This window comes from Nothobranchius furzeri, chromosome 1, assembly GCF_043380555.1.
Source record: "Nothobranchius furzeri strain GRZ-AD chromosome 1, NfurGRZ-RIMD1, whole genome shotgun sequence".
Classification (NCBI taxonomy): Eukaryota; Metazoa; Chordata; class Actinopteri; order Cyprinodontiformes; family Nothobranchiidae; genus Nothobranchius; species Nothobranchius furzeri.
The window spans coordinates 69,571,004-69,589,599 of NC_091741.1; the positions used below are offsets into that span (position 1 = coordinate 69,571,004).

Consider the following 18,596-nt stretch of genomic DNA (forward strand, 5'->3'; position numbering starts at 1 on the left):
ACACAGAATCAAGGTAGTGCTGCTGACTCTATCAAGAACTGGGGTGTCTGTCTAGTCACTGATAACCTAATACTGTAATAAGCAAACAGAAAGGGGGGTCAGGAGTGGGATAAAGATTAAAGGCTCACTTGGCAGTTTTGGTTGCATATAGCACCCCCTGGTGTCTGTTATTAATTCTTTGCATTTAAACTGAAAATGAAACATACCTCCTTGCTGTGCATTCACCTTTTTAACACTTTAATCTAACAGCTGAAATGTCTCCCAGGCTTCATTAGTGTCTACAGGAGTGATTCATCATTAAATGAAACAAATCAGCTGTGTTCATGATCTAAAACATGCAAGAAACGTGCTGGAACCAGACTGCAGCACCAGGTATGTCAGCTCAATTTTTCTAAGTCAATCTCAAGTCAATGCGGCAGCCCGCCACATTGAAGTTGTAATTTCCACATTCTGGCCACAGAGGGTGGTGGGGGTCTAAGAGACATTTCATTAACCTTATGTAGGATCATTTTAGCACATACTGGCTCATGTTTTAAAAGTTGAAAAAGTTGCTTAGTTTGGCTTTAAATGATTAGATAGGTAAAACAAACCTAAATTACTTAGAAAATCTTACATTACAATTTTTTAAACCTGAATAACTCTCAGATTTTTGCAACCACCAAAGAATTAGTGATGTGTTGGTCGCTAACGAACCGGCTCTGAGAGCAGGCTCTATAAAGTGACCGACAGGAGCCGGCTCGTCATTGGGGGCCCTCCCCCCCTGTTTTGTTAAAGCTACTGGCGATTGGTCAACATGTGAAACTGCGTGTCCAGACTGTCCACACACAGAACAGTAGGGGCGGGGAAGAGGGAGGATCTGACTCAGACACACAGCAGAGCACATGCGGGCGGAGGGAGACGAGAGGGAATGAGGAGGAGTAAAAAGGCGAGCGAGGGAGAGGAGAGTGCGACGAAGACGGTGAGAAAATGAGCGACAGCAGTCAGAAAGTTAAGATTTCTTAAAGTGTTCAGTTAATAAATCCATATAAATTATAAATATTTATTGTATAGCATTTTTTTTTACATTAGTAAATCATTTTACATATAGTTTTACATTTTTTAGGTGATAAATATACTTAACGCAACAGAAAATCTGAGGAGCCACTTGGGAGCCGAAAGGGCTGGCTCTTTTTGGTGAGCTTAGCCAAAAGCTGCGGCTCTCTAAAAAGAGCTGGAATTCCCATCCCTACAAAGAATACATGAAGCCACAAAAGGAAGTGGACTCTCAAATGTGAATTAATCAGTGTTGGGCAAGTTACTTCAAAACTGTAATGCATTATTTATTACTTGTTACCCTCATTTTAAAGTAATTCATTACATTACAATATTACTGATTTTAAAATGTAAGGCATTACACTACTTTTGCATTACTTTAAGTTACTTTGACCAAAACAACTTCAATATGAATCTGGTAATGTGACGCTCAGTGATCTCATGACATGTATGTGGAAAGTGATGTGGTATCTGAGCTAGGATTGCTGTTAAATACAGTCAGATATAATAACAGTGCTTTAAAATGATTGTTTATTAAATAAAAGCAACAACAATCTGTACTCTCAGCACGCTGCCATCTTATATTAACTGATCAGGGAGTGGGGTGGTGGGGGCTCCAAGCCTAAATTTGCATTGGTCCCCAAATGCCTTGATACGGCCCTGGATGTGGGACTGACTTCTGGGGTGATCTGATTATATCACATGTATAAATATTAAATGTTTATATATTATTGCTTTTCACTGGTAAAAATGTGTATTGGGGATAAATCTACTTACTTTTTTCTTTTTTTCTTGATTTTATTTGAATAATTTCCTGCCCTTTCTCTCTCTAACCTTCCTGCATGCTGCATGTTTTCTCCGTCTTCCAGAAAAACTGTTTCCTAGATTCCTACTTTTTATCAGCCAAAGGGATCTTCACATGCGTGGCACTTCAGCAGTAATGAGTTGAAATCACCGGGGCACAGATTATGAACTCAGCTGAGGCAAAGCACGTCAGAAAAGCACAAAATACCAGAGAATATGCGCCGATATGAACGATCGCAAGTGAATTATTTTGTTTTAGTGGATCAATTTTGTGAATGTTACAGCGGCCGCGTGGAGGACGCCGCTGGAGTAGTTGAGCCGTTACCGCTGCGTCCTCTCTGCCCGCGAAGCTGAGTCCATAAATGACGTAATATATGCAGATACTGGATCTTTCTTCGGGTTTTCCGCAATTTGAATTTTAAGGAACACATCTTGATTCTGGGTTTAAAAATGCATTGTAATTACTGCGTTACTGACAATTGTACCGAGTAAATATTACCATTTTCTTTCCCTCTAATGCCTTACATTACCATATTACAGCAAAAAGCAATGCATTACAGTAATTAATTACTTTTGTACCGCATTACTCCCAACACTGGAATTAATATAAATAATACTTAGTGACCTAAATTTGACTCATACAAGATGTATTCAAAGCTCTGTGTGGATATTTCTCACTCCACTGAAAATCTAGTCAATAAACTATAAGGCCTGAACTATTCACACGCTGGAAACTAGAGAAGAGGGAATTGGAGAGCATGAAAAAGTCTTCTGCTACCAGCGTATCAATTGAAGGAGCCTTTTCCAAAAGGTGTTTTATGATGTCTCCCACTAATGATATGTTTTTCAAACAAAGTAGTAAGGATTCTTTGGCATTTGGAGGAGCTGAATTGGACTGTGCTTTTCAAACATTTCCTCTACAATGTCTTTAGAAAACACTGTAGTGGTCCAGTATCCATTGGTTTGCTTGTGTTTGTATATTCTCTCTCTCTCTCTCTCTCTCTCTCTCTCTCTCTCTCTCTCTCTCTCTCTCTCTCTCTCTCTCTCTCTCTCTCTCTCTCTCTCTCACTCTCTCACTCTCGCTCTCTCTCACTCTCTCACTCTCGCGCTCTCTCTCACTCTCTCTCTCTCTCTCTCTCTCTCTCTCTCTCTCTCTCTCTCTCTCTCTCTCTCTCTCTCTCTCTCTCTCTCTCTCTCTCTCTCTCTCTCTCTCTCTCTCTCACATATATATATGTGTTCAGAAGCCACATGTTTAACAGTCCTGTTACTGATCCACGGTTCCTCTGATTTGTGTTTCTCTTTTATATAAATGAGGTAACAGATATAGGAGAAGTCACATTCTCACCTCCAGCTTCATCTTCCGTGCAGACTCCTCCATTTTCACACCGCAGGCTGTTGCAGCCACCTGATTTGTTGCAGCACTGGACCATCCCAAACACCGTCCTGCTCCCTGACCCCGTCCACTCTGCTGAACCACCTATGATCGGCTTGCCGTTGAGCTTCAGACCCTCCAGACACCCGAAGAAATGATGTGTCTCCAACCCAAAGTCCTGAATAGAGCTTGCAGAGAGAGGAGCAAACTGCAGTGCACCATGGGATTTCATCATGCGGCATGGCTCAGTAAGGCTGATGGAAGCTGGATGATGATGGTCCAGGATCAGTTTCAGCACTGTCGTGTTGACTTCCAGCAGCACGCTGTGCCAGTGGCCATCTGACACTGGATCAGCTCTGAACAACAGTCTGTTAGGAGGGATGTTTCCACATCTGTATACAAAGTGCAGCTCTCCTTTGGTCAGCTGTACAGAGAAATAAAAATTCATCAGCTTGACAGTTTGCTCAACAGCCACGATACTGTCACTGCTAGAATGGCCTTGAGCTGTCATTTGACTTCTATATGCAAAGGTCAAATAATTAACCTAGTAGGTTTTCAGATAATCTATTATATTACTGTTATTAACAAATTATATTTTTTCAACCTAAATTGGCAGCCAGATAGACTATTTCAGAATTAGAAGTGTTGATGTTATCAATCTTTCCAACATCATTTCTACCGTCAAGTCTCTTTTACTCCTCAGCACCATTTTAAATTTTAGTTACAAAAATAATACAATTACTACTAGCCAAGACGTTCTCTGTTGATTCCTGGACACCAAAACAACAACAGCCTTTATAAATGTCAGTGTGATGCAGATCTGTCAGGATTTTCAAATCCTAGAGTTTTACAGTCTATCTTCTATCAGGTAATTATATTACAGGACATAGAGAGGAGAGACTATTTTGGGTCACTGGAGCTGGCCATGCCCACCCCTCCCCAACTTGGGCTGCTATAAGCTGAGACGCTCAGATACCAGGAGAGAATTCGAATAGAGCTCCTCCACAATAGCTCTTTGTTTCACAGGGTAGGTGGTTCTACTCTACTTTTCCATTTGTGACATCTCAATTGGGACCTGTCAGAAATGGCTTGCTTGAGGCACACGATTCTTAAAACCAATCACTGACAGAAAACACATGGCCAGATTTTATTTATTTGTTTATGGAGAAAGCTGTATGTACAGTCTATGGGAGAAAGTAGAGACCCTCATTACAGCACAAAATGATGCAAAAGGTGAGTTTCACGTGTTTCCCCTTTAAAAAAACACTAAATCGTTAAATTGTAAAGGAAAATGTTATTTTGTTCCACAATTGACACTTTACAATTAATGACAATTCATACCTAATCTCTCCTCTTCGTTAAACTGATTTGATTGTAATTCATTGTAATTAAGAGCCACATTACTGAAATAATAACCAAACAATCTATAATGTCATTTAAATACCACATTTAAAACTACAAAACATTTGTTTTATAGCCTTTAAAACAACATTCAAACTTGTAAACACACAGAAATACATTTTGGTCTTTGTCGGGTCTGTGGAGACTAATGGAAATGTTAAGAAGCAATCCACATTACTCCCTTTTATGTTACAAAAATAATCTGTGTGTGCTGTCAGGCCCTTGTGTGGTGCAGGTTCAGAACCATGCATTGTGTCATGCACAACGCTCAGCGTTTCATCTCGCTCTCTGAATCCTCTCAGTGTTTCTGCACGCTCAGCGCTCCCAAAAACTAACAAGCCAGCAGCTTTTCCCGGCACCTTTTATCTGTTCATGTTTTCTTTATGCAACAGAATACTTTTTTCCACACATTTCTTCCATATTAAATATACAGAAGTGTGTATTTTACAAACAGCCTGGTATCACCCTATCCTGCGCTGAAGGCTGCGATGCATTATTGATAGCAATGCACTCGACTCCTAATACTTTAATCATAATGAATGATCAGATTCTTTCCATTTCTTTGAGCATCTGTGTTCATGTTTTGTTGTAAACTGGATTTCTGGCTGTGCCAGCAGTGATGTTGTTATGTTTTCTCACCCTGCCTTTCCATCATATCCCTTGATGGCAGGAAAAATAAAATAAGAAATCAAAAGAACCGATTCCTTGTGGAAGGGCTAAACTTGAAAATGAGAAGCTCCTTCTCAGGCAGCTTGTCTTTCATCTTTTTTCCAAGACTTATTGTGACATCTCATATGATTTATGTTGGAGAAATGAAGAGTGGTAACAGAGTTTGATGCACAGACCTTTTCACAGTATCAGCACAGTCGATGTAGCACGTGAACTGTGTCAAGACAAACCCCATTGGGACTAAAGCTTTCCAGCGCTGGAGCACCTTGAAGACTATTAGTCACAGAGCAGACACGATTGCTGCAAGTGTTTCCCACAAAACTTTAATTCTGTCATCAGTTCATTTTAGATTCACGGCAGCTTCGTGCTCGTCTTCAGCTGGAATGTTGCGCTCACGCACTCAGGAGCGGTGGTATTGTACAGAATGAAGGCAGGAAACGGTGCTACACGCCTGCAGCGATCAAAGCCTCTCTGATCCCAGTGTCTTGGTGTGTTCGTTGTAATAACTCGGCAACGTGGGGATAGCTTAGTGGTTACATCTATCTGCACACTAATAACATCAGACCGAAGAATAACATATCTGAATATATGTATGCCTTGATAAAGAAGGAACACTTTTCTCCCTAGGGGAGAAAAGTAAATTAAATATGACAAACCTCACAGTCAAGGGATCAGAGTTCTACTGGACTCGTAATTTTCTGGCTATAGGACAAAAGTATATATAGTACTGACTATAGTACAAAATCATAAAGTAACAAATATATAAGGTTGGCTTAAAAGGCCAGAAGTAAGCCTGTAGTTTACAGGCTGTCTGATCTTAATATCAAAATACAGCTGAGATGATGAAAGCTATCAAACACTCAAACCTGACAGCTCCTGCTGAGCCTCTTACAGGCCACAGATCTAACTAGGTGAACTGGGAGCTTTCATCCATACAAATGAGAAATGCTGTCTGCAGAAATATCCCAGATCGCAGAAAGGACAACAATGGTAGGCTTTCAAACTCAGGGAAACACAATAAAAGAGGATTTATTAATAATTGTTGAATATGTTTGCTCTGATGGTTCTCTCCAACTAGCCTTAGCTTACAGAGTTGTGTGTTTTATACATTAATGTGCACTCTCTCTGTTTTGAAATAATACATTGCAATCCAAACATTCACTGATTAATATATACTACAAAAAGGTGTTTGTGTGTTAGCCGAATATCTACTAAAGCAACTACAGATGTCAGTCAACGGGGCAGTCCACCATACATGGTCAAAAGAAGACATAACTACATCATTTTTCTAAATAAAGCACTTAAGTACGTCTTTCTGCTCTTGACTCAAAGAAAAGCCCAAGTCTAAATAGTTGATGCCAAAGCTGTTTCAAACAGAAAAAAATAAAATAAAAGAACTACATTCATGAGAATAATATGAGTGGATAAATTATGGAAAGTAAGAATGTAACCAGATTGCTGGGCCCACTAACACAAAATCTGAAAGGCCAATATAACAAGTGATTAAATAGTTTTGTTGCTAAAGAGAATAACACTGCTGGGATTTGGCAAATAATCCAACCTTGTCGTCAAAGACCCTTTGCAGCAAAATATCACACGATTTTTTGTGAGAATCCTTTCCTGCTCACCGGCCAAGATAAAAGCCTAAGCTGACACCTGAGTCAGATTGTGTTACCACGGCACGCGTGACGAGCGAGTGTTGGTCCACTGATTCCACATCAACGTGGATGTACAGCCTTGCTAACTGTCTAGTGTGCAAACTGCTCCGCTGTCAGGTCTACGTTGTCACTCCAAATCAGCGGCTGACCAGTCACCTTTACTTGCTCTTCACAGCTTACCACAGCAGCTACTCATTCATGCAGTCACTGTTTCAATTCAAAGGTGTTGATCCACTTTAGGCGATTTTACATGAGCGAATAAAACAAATCAGCTGCAGCCAACAGTGTAAGCTCAGGTTCAGAAATGAGCTTCCAGCATATGAGATGAAATAGTTGACGTTCCAGTGGGATAGAAGCGCACAGCTATTGTTTAGTAATTCATGGACATCTAAAGAAAACATAAAACATTCTCCAATGTTTAGAAATTCAATTTGACATGTTTTCTGCTATTTTTTTCTTCTCACAAACGCATAATGAAGAGGAACCCCAGGTTCCTGAATGCTGCTTTTGAAGAATGTTCCGCCATAACCCATTTAGCTTTCTGATGAATAATAATCTAGGACATGTGACTGACCAACATTGAAGTCCATATCAACTTTTTTTTTTCAAACACAGTTTGATTTTATTTCATTGTTTCCATTCACTAGACTTTGTACTGAAGCACAAACAAACCTTTTCTTCTTTTTAGACCACTACAAAGGACAGTATCTACATTTTTAGTGGTTTAAAACGGGTTATGTTACTAGTCCGGATCCAAAGGTCAAAATCATAACATATAAAAGATATGGCAGCTGCATTGTTAACATGACTGTATGCTTGCTAAGAAGCAATTAAAAAAAGAAACCATATGATATTATTTTGCAGAACTGAACTTGAACTTTTCAGATGCATCTGTGTGATTGAGCTGGAAATGAAACTGCCCGTGTTCCTCTGGGATATCTTCTTTTGATTAAATCAGCCTCTCCTTGATTTTATCTTCCTGGTTGTAAATTAGTGTCAAACAACAATATTACTCTAACAGCATCTGAAAATTAGGAGGAGATTAAATCTTTCTGCGGCAGTCAAACTGGAATGGCAGAATAAATTACCCCCAGCTCTGGGGAGAACATGGCAAATACTTACACTTCCCTCATGAATGGAAATAACGACTCTGGTTTCTTTAATTAGAATCATAATGATTTGTGTGTGTCGCAGCTTCTTTCTGTTTTATCCTTCTGTGCTGTTGTGGCATTTCTAACATAGGGGTGATGATGTTTTATTAAAGAATACTAACAGGCCTTTACTTTATTCTGATTTGGGCCTTGGACCAGCAAGAAAACTGTAGCGTAGGAACCTCAGCATTAGCTAACTTCTTAAAAATATCCAAATAAACTGATACAGCAATTTTTCAGCCTTAAATATATCTTGGCCGTTTGGTTATTCTGCCTCGAGTGTTAGAATGATCTGTTTTACAGACGTGGACAAAACTGTTGTTACCCTTCAGTCAATAAAAGAAAATCCCACAATGGTCACAGAACTAACTTAAATCTGACAAAAGTTATAATTAATACAATTCTATGAAATTTAACCAGTGAATGTCAGACATTGCTTTTTAACCATGCGTCAACTGAACTATTTTTAAAAAATAAACATGGAACAGGCCTGGACAAAAATGATGGTACCCCTAGAAAAGACTGAAAACATTGTGACCAAAGGGACATCCAATCCAATCCAATCCAATTTTATTTGTATAGCGCATTTAAAAACAGCATGCCAGCTGACCAAAGCACTGCACATTGAACCTAAAAAGCCATTCTAATTCACATACATATACATAAAACACAATTAAAAACTGTCATAAAATAGAAACACCTAAAATCAAAACAAAAATTAAAACAGCCAATAAAGACAGAAGTGAATGAAAAGAGAAGTCAGTAAAAATAGAAGCTACAAAAAACAGAACAAAGGCACAGCATAAAAGAACAATCATTGGCCCAAAGCTAAATCACAGAAATGTGTCTTTAGGCTGGATTTAAACTGTGCCAGTGAGGAAGCCTGGCATACCACCAGAGGGAGTGTGTTCCAGAGTCTGGGAGCAGCAAAGGCGAATGCATGCTCCCCACGAGCTTTACACTTCATTTTAGGAACGTTGAGTAGATGGTCAGCAGACCTTAGTGACCGGGAGGGGATGTAGGGGGTGAGCAGCTCTGACAAATATAAGATGGCTAGACCATTCAGGGCTTTGTAGGCAAAAGTTAAAACTTTGTATTGTACTCAAAAGTGCACAGGAATCCAGTGAAGATCAGCCAGACTGGGAGTGATGTGACAGCGTCTATTTGTATTTGAAAGAAATCTTGCTGCGGCATTCTGGACTTTCTGCAGATGACTGAGGACAGATACATTTGCACCAATAAGAACTGAGTTGGAAAATTCGAGTCTGGAAGTGATAAAAGCATGAATAACAGATTTTAAGTGTGGCCTCTTAAGAATGGGCTTTAGTCGGGTAAGGCGACAAAGCTGGAAGAAGCAGGATCGAACAGTGGCATTAACATGTGCACTCATTGACTACGTTTACATGCAGCCAATATCCGGGTTATGATCGGGTTAAGGTCGGTATTCGGGTTTCTGAGTTGATCAGAATAACCCGTTTACAAGCATAAATAGAAAGAGTTACCCCTAAATTGCATAACCTGATTTAAATGCGGACGTTGGGGTAGCGCCAGGACGGCTGGACTACGTCAAGATGCAATATGCCTCATATTTCGCTGTCTCTGTACTTTCGGCCGTCAACAAAAGACAATGTTCATACTTTTCACCAGACCGATGAAGACAGAGGTTTCCTCGTCACTCCAAAAGTGTGGTGCTGTGCCGCGACTCGCCATGTTGCTCCCAACTTGTTGTTTACTTCCGGTGTTCTGGCGCATACAAGACGTCTCGCTACTCAAAAGACCAAGATTCCTTGCGAACAGAGCATGCGCAGAACACACGCTTTGATGGGGATATCCCGGTATGCGTTTACACGACCAAACATTCGGGTTAGAAAAGGGTTACCCCAGGTGTAGTAACCGGGTTTTAAAAAACCCGGTTATGAGCATATCCAGGTTTTTGGCGGTGTTTACATGGCCGTGGGAACCGGGTTATTGTGAATATTCAGGTTTTAAAAGGGTTACTGGCTGCATGTAAACACACTGATTGACAAATCGGCATCCAGTTTAACCCCAAGGCTAATCACTCAGTGGGCCTATACTGTATACAGGGCTTCAGGTAGTCGGGGGGGGGGGGGTATCCACAAGATCGATAAGATCCACAATAAACCGAGCGGTAACACAAGAGCTGAGAAAAACTTCTAAAGAGATCCAAGGTGAACTTCAAGCTCAAGGAATATCAGTGTCAGATCGCCCTATCCATCGTTGTTTGAGCCAAAGTGGACTACATGGAAGACGACCAAGAAGGACACCATTGTTGAAAACAAATCATAAAAAAGCCAGACTGAAATTTTCCAAACTACATGTTGACAAGTCACAAAGCTTCTGGGAGAAGGTCCTATGGACAGATGAGACAACAATGGAACTTTTTGCAGATGTTCATCAGCTCTATGCTCACAGACAGAAAAATGAAGCATATCAAGAAAAGAACACTGACCCTACTGTAAAACATGGAGGAGGCTCTGTTATGTTTTGGGCTGCTTTGCTGCATCACAGGGTGACTTGAATCTGAGCAGGGTACAATGAACCTCCAGACTATCAAGAGAGAAATGTGCTGGCCAGTGTCAGAAAGCTTGGTCTCATTCGCAGGTCATCGGTCTTGCAACAGGACAATGACCCAAAACACACAGCTAAAAACATCTAATAATTGCTAAGAGGAAAACGTTGAACTATTCAAAAGAGGCCTTCTATGACACCTGACCTCAATCCTATTGAGCATCTTTTGAAGGAGCTGTAACATGCCATCTGGAAAAGGTGCCCTTCAAACCTGAAACAAGTGGAGCAGTTTCCTCATGAGGAGAGGGCCAAAATACCTGCTAACATGTGCAGAAGTCTCATTGATAGTTATAGGAATTGTATGATTGCCTCAAGAGGTTGTGCAGCCTACTATTAAGGTAGGGGTACCATCATTTTTGTCCAGTTTGTTCCATGAGTTTATTTGTTTAAACAATTGTATTGAAGCATGGTTGAAAAGCAACGTCTGACTTTCATTGATTAAATTTCATAGAATATTTATTTATTATTAATTTTGTCAGATTCAAGTTATTTCTGTGACCATCGTGGGATTTTCATTGACTAAAGGGTACCAACAATTTTATCCACATCTTAATTTTTTTTAAAAGAGCTAGGGAGTCACAAGAATGACAAAACCCCCAGTTGGAGTTCTGCTTTCTGACCCTCTGCTTCAGACGGATGAATACCTGCAATGCGCCCCAGTCGCTGGCACCATCTGTGGTCATGATGAGTCCCTGTTGCTGGAAAGTCTTAAATCTCAGAGAGAGCCTGAATTCTTGGTTGTCCTCGTCTATCCCGTGGAAATACTTCAGATAGGACTTACTGTCAAACCTCAGAGCCGATTCTGAAACACAGACATGAAAAAAGTGAAAGTTACAGTGCCTATTTCCCCTGGCGATAAGAGGCAGTACAAACCTAAATTATAGCAAAAAAGCATTAATTTTGTGTTCAAATAAGACCTTACCAACGGATGGCCATTAGGGTCAAAAATTCTTGGGAGCGCAACTTCCAGCAAAATAACATCAGACTGCCTTTCATCAGTGGCAATGAGTGAAGAGGTAAATGTGTAAAACAACAACGTTTATTAATGGTGAAAGTTTTGTAATCATTTGTAACAAATCAGTTAATGCATTTTGTCCTCACGGGCTCCCATAGAAGGAAACATGACATCCGGTATGGTATTGTCCACAGACATGCTCCTAAGTATTTTAGAACAGATTGTTATGGTCATACGTTATGAAACCTCCAACATTTTTCAACAACAATTCATTTACATTTTGATGGATATTTCCAGAGATTAATGGTAAAAAATACACATTGTCACATTAAGGATGTGTCAAAGAGGTCAGAGTTTGATGGTTCTTGGAGAAAAGGGTCTTAGAAAATACTAATAACAAACCAGTGGACCTTTACTGATTAGATGACTCAATTAAATGATTTAAATGCCTCCAGACTCCAGATCTCATCCAAACATGCTTCTTTTAGTAATCCTTGAGACAGTGATGCTCTTATTCTGTGAAATAAAACTTTTAAAAAGTAGGATTGACTGTAAACAACTTTCTTTTGCTCATAAACTGTAAAAATTATGTCTAATAGTGCTGTAGATGTGTAGTCATTATTTTTAGCATTTTGGTGAATCTTATAGCCCTTTAGGCTCCAGAGGAAAAAATAAATAAAAAAATAGTATGACTATATCAAAAGGTTTTAACTTGAAAATGGCTGGAGATAAAGGTAAACTGTAGATGGGAAAAATCTTCAGTATGACACAAAGTTTGTGATGGGAACAAAGTCGCTCATCTAACATCTAACAATTAACAACTAAATCTAACAATATGATGCTGCCACATTGGACTGCACAATTGTTGGAGATGTGATACTCAAATTGGCCTCACTCAAAACAAAAGCTTTATAACCATATTTTTAAGGTTTTCTGGCCTTGCACAGCTTCAGGATCAACCTTCCTTTGAATGTAATCATTAATTGATCCCAGGAAAGTTCCTTGTGTGGACCAGAGATAGCTGGAATATGTGCAATATTCGTGTTGATTATGTGACGCGCTCTCACTTTCATATCTACCATGTCTGCCGCTTTTTACATTTTTAATGATTTTACATTCTCACTACGTCTGCCACAATTAGTGGTGTTTTTACAGTTTTTATTTTTATTTTAGTGGTGTTTCTTTATCAACCACATACCAAACACCATTAAATATGCTTCGGACCCAATGCGTGCAGCTTTTTTACACTTGTTAAGTCACTTTCTCATCGTACTGGACAAGTGAACATCTTCATCATGGGTGAATATTCATCTTTAAATTCTGAGTCAGCCATTACCAGACAAAGAGCCTTGTCAACAACAAACCTGTCAGCATTGTACATTTTTCCTCTCTAGTTTTCGCCCTCTGTGTGCTCCGATCATCTGCTCTCATCGGTCAGGAGCCTCCCGATGAGGGGCGTTTTTAAACTCTATAAAATCAGAAACTTTCAATAGAAGCGTAACCATAAGTGTTGATCAAAATGACACCTTTATCTTCGGGTGTAAAGTAGTAACTTCATGAAGGGATCGTATTAGCAGCGTGCCTCGTTAAACTCACCAATGATGCGACTTAGGGATGCGATTCTGTAGGAGAAGAAAATAATAGATATCTTCCCTTTGTGCACACCCAGTAGCCTAGTGAACTAGACCAAATTCTTGCTTTGCAAAGTTTGGTCTAGGCATGCTCCATTGGAACCTCCGCAGCTCCTACCAGGACTCTGGCTAGCCAATCACAACTCTCTAGAGGGGTTTCAAACACATAAAGAGCTGTGACTGGTCCATAATGGTGGGCCAATCATAGTGCTCTGTCTGCTTAGTGAACAAATCACAGAGCTTTATCCGCTTTGTGGGCCAATCAGGGCACTCTATATGCCTGGTGGGTGGGATGATGCAACAGAGTGAAACAAGAGTATGCCACATTCATTGTCCAGTGGAATGCGGAGATCATTTGAAAGACAACGGTAGAACCCGCCCCACAACCGAGAGCCGTCAATGGAGCGTGGCCAGACTACACACCCAGAGTGTTTTCTGGTGTCAGTGCTTTAGGGGGCCGGTACGCCTTACAGGTACTTTAGAATTGTACCCGTCATCGTACTGGGAATGTTTTCTAATCTACCGTGCATTCCAGGACTCTTTCCGGCCATTTATCAGTCAAACCTCCGACACTCTCAGTCCATCTCTCAGTTAGTACTTTGAGGTTAATACCAACATTTATTTATTTCCAATTAAAGCACCATTGGTAACTACTCAGCGTAACCTCATTTTCCTCATGAGATTTGAACCAGATCAACTGTTTAATTAAACTACAAGGGCTCTCAGGCATCAGACTCATCCTCATCTTTAGAGCATTAGACCTCCAACACTGTGTTAATTACAAAATGTTTCTTCTGTTCAAAAGTACTACAGCTTACTTCCTAGCCCAGGCACACTCACATCAATGCCCATATCTACACTGTGATCACCAGCTTTCTGAAGCTGAAGATAGAAGGCTGACGTACCGTTACAGGTGCAGGCACTCTCCCAGGTGTGTTGAGGGGTGATGTAACCAGCCCTGGCTGTGGTGAAATGATTGAGTCTCTCTCCTGACAGCAGCACAGCATTTCTGCAACCTCGGGGTGGGCAGCCGGCATCCAGACATCCGTCGTGGCTCACCCTGAGGATTCTCAGGCCTGTAAAATCCTCGATGTTCGATATAATCCCTACATCAAAGTGTTATTCAGTTAGCATGCCTCACCGTGATTACAGCTTTTATGAATAGGTTTTGAAAGCTCACCTGCTAGTCTGTTTGTTGGCAGGGCCTGGACACTTTGGCCCTTTGGCCTCCAGATGAGCAGAGCCTCAAGAACCTGGGTGTCGGGTATCTGCTGCAGGCTGGCCAGGTGGAGCTCCTGTTTAGTTAGACCCAGCTCGTTTGCCATCAGGCGCTGAAGACCTCTCCAGTGATCACCCAGAAACTCCTCTGGGGACATCCTGTCCAACTGCAGCGTCAAGCCAGAGTCCAGCGCTTTCTGATTGGCTTCCCACACGTGAACTTTGACCCCTGCCCACACACTGAACTTTCCATCACTCACGCTGACATTCAGAGTATAAGAGCCCTCCTCCAGGTGTTCGTCTGCCCAGATTTTTCCATCTGTTGATTCTACGGAGAATCTTTTCCCGTCTGGGTTTTCTGACACCAGTGTATAGGTCAGGATGTCCTGTACGTCCTGATCTGTTGCGTGGAGTCTGCCGATGACCCGGTTAGAAAACATTTCTCCTGCAGTGGTGATGAAAACTTCCAGGGGGACAACACTGGGAGGGTATTTACTCTGCTCAGTGACATTAATGTTGACCACACAGATGGAAGACAGAGGAGGGTGGCCGCTGTCTGTCACCTAAATAAGAAAAATATAAAAACCCAGTTTAAAGCGTTACTTTATTACTGTTTGCGTAAATGTAGTCACAGGGTCTAAACGATGTCACAAATTCTTCACCATGCAAGTGAAACTTGGAAGAGTTGAATTTTGTGCAAAAGTTCATTTATGTGACTAAAATGTGGAAGTAATACATGAGTCAGACTCATTACATGTAAAGGCAGATACCTCAAGCCTTTATTTGTTCTAACTGTGATTACAGCTGATGAAAACCCCGCACTCAAAATCTCAGAAAATTAGAATTTTACATTAAATCAATAAAACTAAGATTTTAAATACATAAATGTATGACATCTGAAAAAAGTAGAACAATGTATAAAGGAATAAATGATTTTTTGCATGATATGCAACATTTTCAAGTTTCACCAGAACACCCATTTGTTAATCACAGTTTAATTGCCAACCCTTCCAAAAGTTATCTGACAGTATTCATACTTTCTGACTTGTAGAAACAAAACCAAAAATGGTTCAAGAGAAACCCTGGAACTTTTCAACTGTCCACAATCTAGTGACACAGAGATGGCTATGCAACTTCAGGAAGGAAATTGCGAACTTTCACAAACATTTCAAGAGATTTTCGAAAATCTCTTGAAATGTTTGCCTTTTGCCACCAACAGAGACACAGCTTGGAAAAACTGGCCTCCGATCTTTGAAATCAGATAACTGTCTAATAGTTGGACATTCAGCTGCTGAGGGACTTCATTAAGCTTCACTTTCCTCATGCACAGTTAGCCTGACTAATCTACTGCTCCTGACCAGTTACAGATGCCTCGACGAACACTCGGGTTGCATCAGCATGTTGTAGCTGCACAGTTCACTCTTTTCTTAGAATCTCAGAAAAGTCAAATTAGTTTGAAAATCAAAGGAAATAATCTGAGAGATTCAGTGCGATGTTTGGTTAAAAACACTGGAATTTGTTTAGCTTGGCTATAAATCTAGAAAAAAAAACAGGTGAAAATAGATGAAAGTTGGCTGCATTACAGCCTTTTTACCTGGATCTTGAGCTGATGGAAGGGTTTGGTCTTTTTCCTGAGTGGAGCAGAAAGTGACAGCAGGCCACCCTGGTCAACATGAAAACGGTGATCTTCGTTTCCGCTGACGATGTGGAAAGAGAAAGGTGGGCCGTTCTTTGGAGTGTCTCTGTCCACAACCACAAGCTGCAGGAAGCTGCTGCCAATCGATTCCCCCTCCTGCAGAAAACAGCTTCATTTCACCCCATTCTTGAGATTTAATCAGCTTTATGTGTGATCACAATCTTCTAGAGTAAAAATAGAGTGTCTGTTGGTTCTGCATTACAAACACAAATCAGAATTAAAAAAAATATCATTATTTATGTCATTCTGAGTCAGACCTCTGGTACCAAAAGAGACGAGACTTGGACTAATTTATTCATGTGTGTGTGATGAATGACCCATCTTATCTCATCTCAGAGGCGGCTGAGTTGGTTTCCACAGTGCACTGATATTAATAGAAACCCTTGGTCCTTTACAAAACAGGTTATCAATCTAAAAACACTGCATGGCTCACGGGATGGATGGCAGGAAAGTTTACCAAATACTGAGTTAATGGGTTAAAATATGCAACAGCCCATGAAAAGTAATTGAAATTTAAATTACTGCATGCATCGAGACACACGGTCATGTTTGTCAAAGAAAGGTTTCATCAGACTGTGATGAATATGCAGATAGCTGAAAGTGAGGTAAAGGTAAAGGTGAACTCCCAGAACTTCATTTCTCTGCACACTGACAAAATAAATAAACATATCTGTTTTTTTATGTTTTGTAAACATTAATCAATCATCACCAGCCCCTGTCCATCTGTCAGCCTGTTTTTAAACCTTAAACTAAACTTAAACATTGAATTAGCTCCAGTAAGACACTTTTTCTTGTGAAACCACAATTATTTAGAACCTTTATTTTATTTTATCATAAGTTTTAATTTGTAATTGCAAATATATAATAACAGTAATTTAGTTAAAGTTACTTTAGATGCAACAACTTTTTATTTAGTTGCAACAAAGAACATTTTTGCAAAAGGAAGTGTTATCTGAGTTATGTATCTCAGCAACAACATGAAAATACTTGCTTTAATGCTTTTGTTTTCAATGTCAGATAATTGCATTCACACATTCGGTTCCACGTTCAACATTAGGCTAAATCATCACAACAAATCCAAACTTCATGCTTAGGCTCTGCCCTAAGCACAAGGGGCTTCAAGCTTGCTGTCGGGGTAGCACTGGCTCGCCCTGGACCCCCTCTCCCCTAGAACCACCCCTGGGTCAAGTTTCCAACCTTCTGATTTCAAATAATTTAAATGTAGAAAAACAAATGAAATCCTGTTTGAAATCCAAAAACTATTTCCTATTTAATATTTGCTGTTTTAGAAAAAGTTACAGACGATGGCCTCCTCCTTTAAAGGTTTCAGCTCTGATTGGTCATCTCTAACAACCTGATTAGGCACTTTAAATCATGCATGAAGGACTTGATCGAATACTCAAAAATAAAACACAAATATTTCTCTCTACATGTTGCTTTCTTTATAACTTTGGGGAAACAGTTTTAATGGGTAAGCAGTACTAAAACTAGTAACTAGTAACTAGTGTTCTGCAAAATATTTTTTAGCGTGTCACAGTTCACAAAACACAAGAAAACAGGTAATATTACTTTGTAGTTACTAATATTGCAAGTGAAACCAAAGGCAAACGTTTGGGTTTTTGTGTTGTATTGTGTGTTTCTGGCTTTTGATATTTTCAAATAAAGTTTGAAAGAACAAAAATATAAAAGAGTTATGGGAGGGAATTGCCCTCTTCTTTCCTTAAACAGGCTGTAGTGTTCCTTTAACTAGAGTGGATACTGAAAGCAGAACTGATTACCCTTTTCTGTAGTAATTAGAAGATTCAGACAGCTCTCATTACGGCTTCTATTAGGGCATTTCCAGCTAATTTTATGCAGTTAGGAACCGTCTGAAGCAGGAGAAGAGATTATTCTGATGTGAACTGAGGAAATGTATCCATTCATCTTGGGTCGGGTCACAGCTGCAGTAGCCTAAGCAAGAAGGCCCAAACTTCCCTCTCCTCAGCCAATTTGGCCAGCTCCTCTGAGGGAACCCCAAGGTGTTATCCGGCCAGCCGAGAAACACAGTCCCTCCAACATGTCCTGGGTCTTCCTTTATGTCTCCTCCTGGTTGGGCGTACCCAGAAAACCTCACCAGGGAGATGTCCAGGAGGCATCCTAACCAGATGCCCGAGCCGCCTCAACTGGCTCCTCTCGATGTGGAGGAGCAGCAGATCAGCTTCTAACACCATCTCTAAGAGCCCAGACACCCTTCTTGATGAAATTCAAGAAACTTTTAATGGGGGTGATTCAGAGGGTGAAACTTGCTCACTAGTATTTTTCGCATCTTCAGTGGTTTAGAGTAAAAATGATCAATTTCTTTCCACTTTCTCCAGAGTGTGCAGTTCAGCAGCATACATTCATCCTGATTCATCACTCTGCCACAGAACTGCTGCATTCTT

The 18,596-nt window shown here is 40.3% G+C and overlaps 1 protein-coding gene across 1 annotated transcript in view; it reads right to left on the bottom strand.

Annotated features, from left to right (window-relative positions):
- Nucleotides 1-18,596, bottom strand: part of fat2 (FAT atypical cadherin 2) — a 118,318-nt gene that overhangs the window by 20,896 nt on the left and 78,826 nt on the right. Inside the window, exons 20-24 of the mRNA XM_015951953.3 lie at nt 16,075-16,272; nt 14,443-15,043; nt 14,168-14,368; nt 11,321-11,478; nt 3,182-3,632 (exon numbers count right to left, since the gene is read on the bottom strand). Coding sequence (XP_015807439.3) covers nt 3,182-3,632; nt 11,321-11,478; nt 14,168-14,368; nt 14,443-15,043; nt 16,075-16,272 — 1,609 coding nt within the window. The remainder of the gene's footprint in view (nt 1-3,181; nt 3,633-11,320; nt 11,479-14,167; nt 14,369-14,442; nt 15,044-16,074; nt 16,273-18,596) is intronic.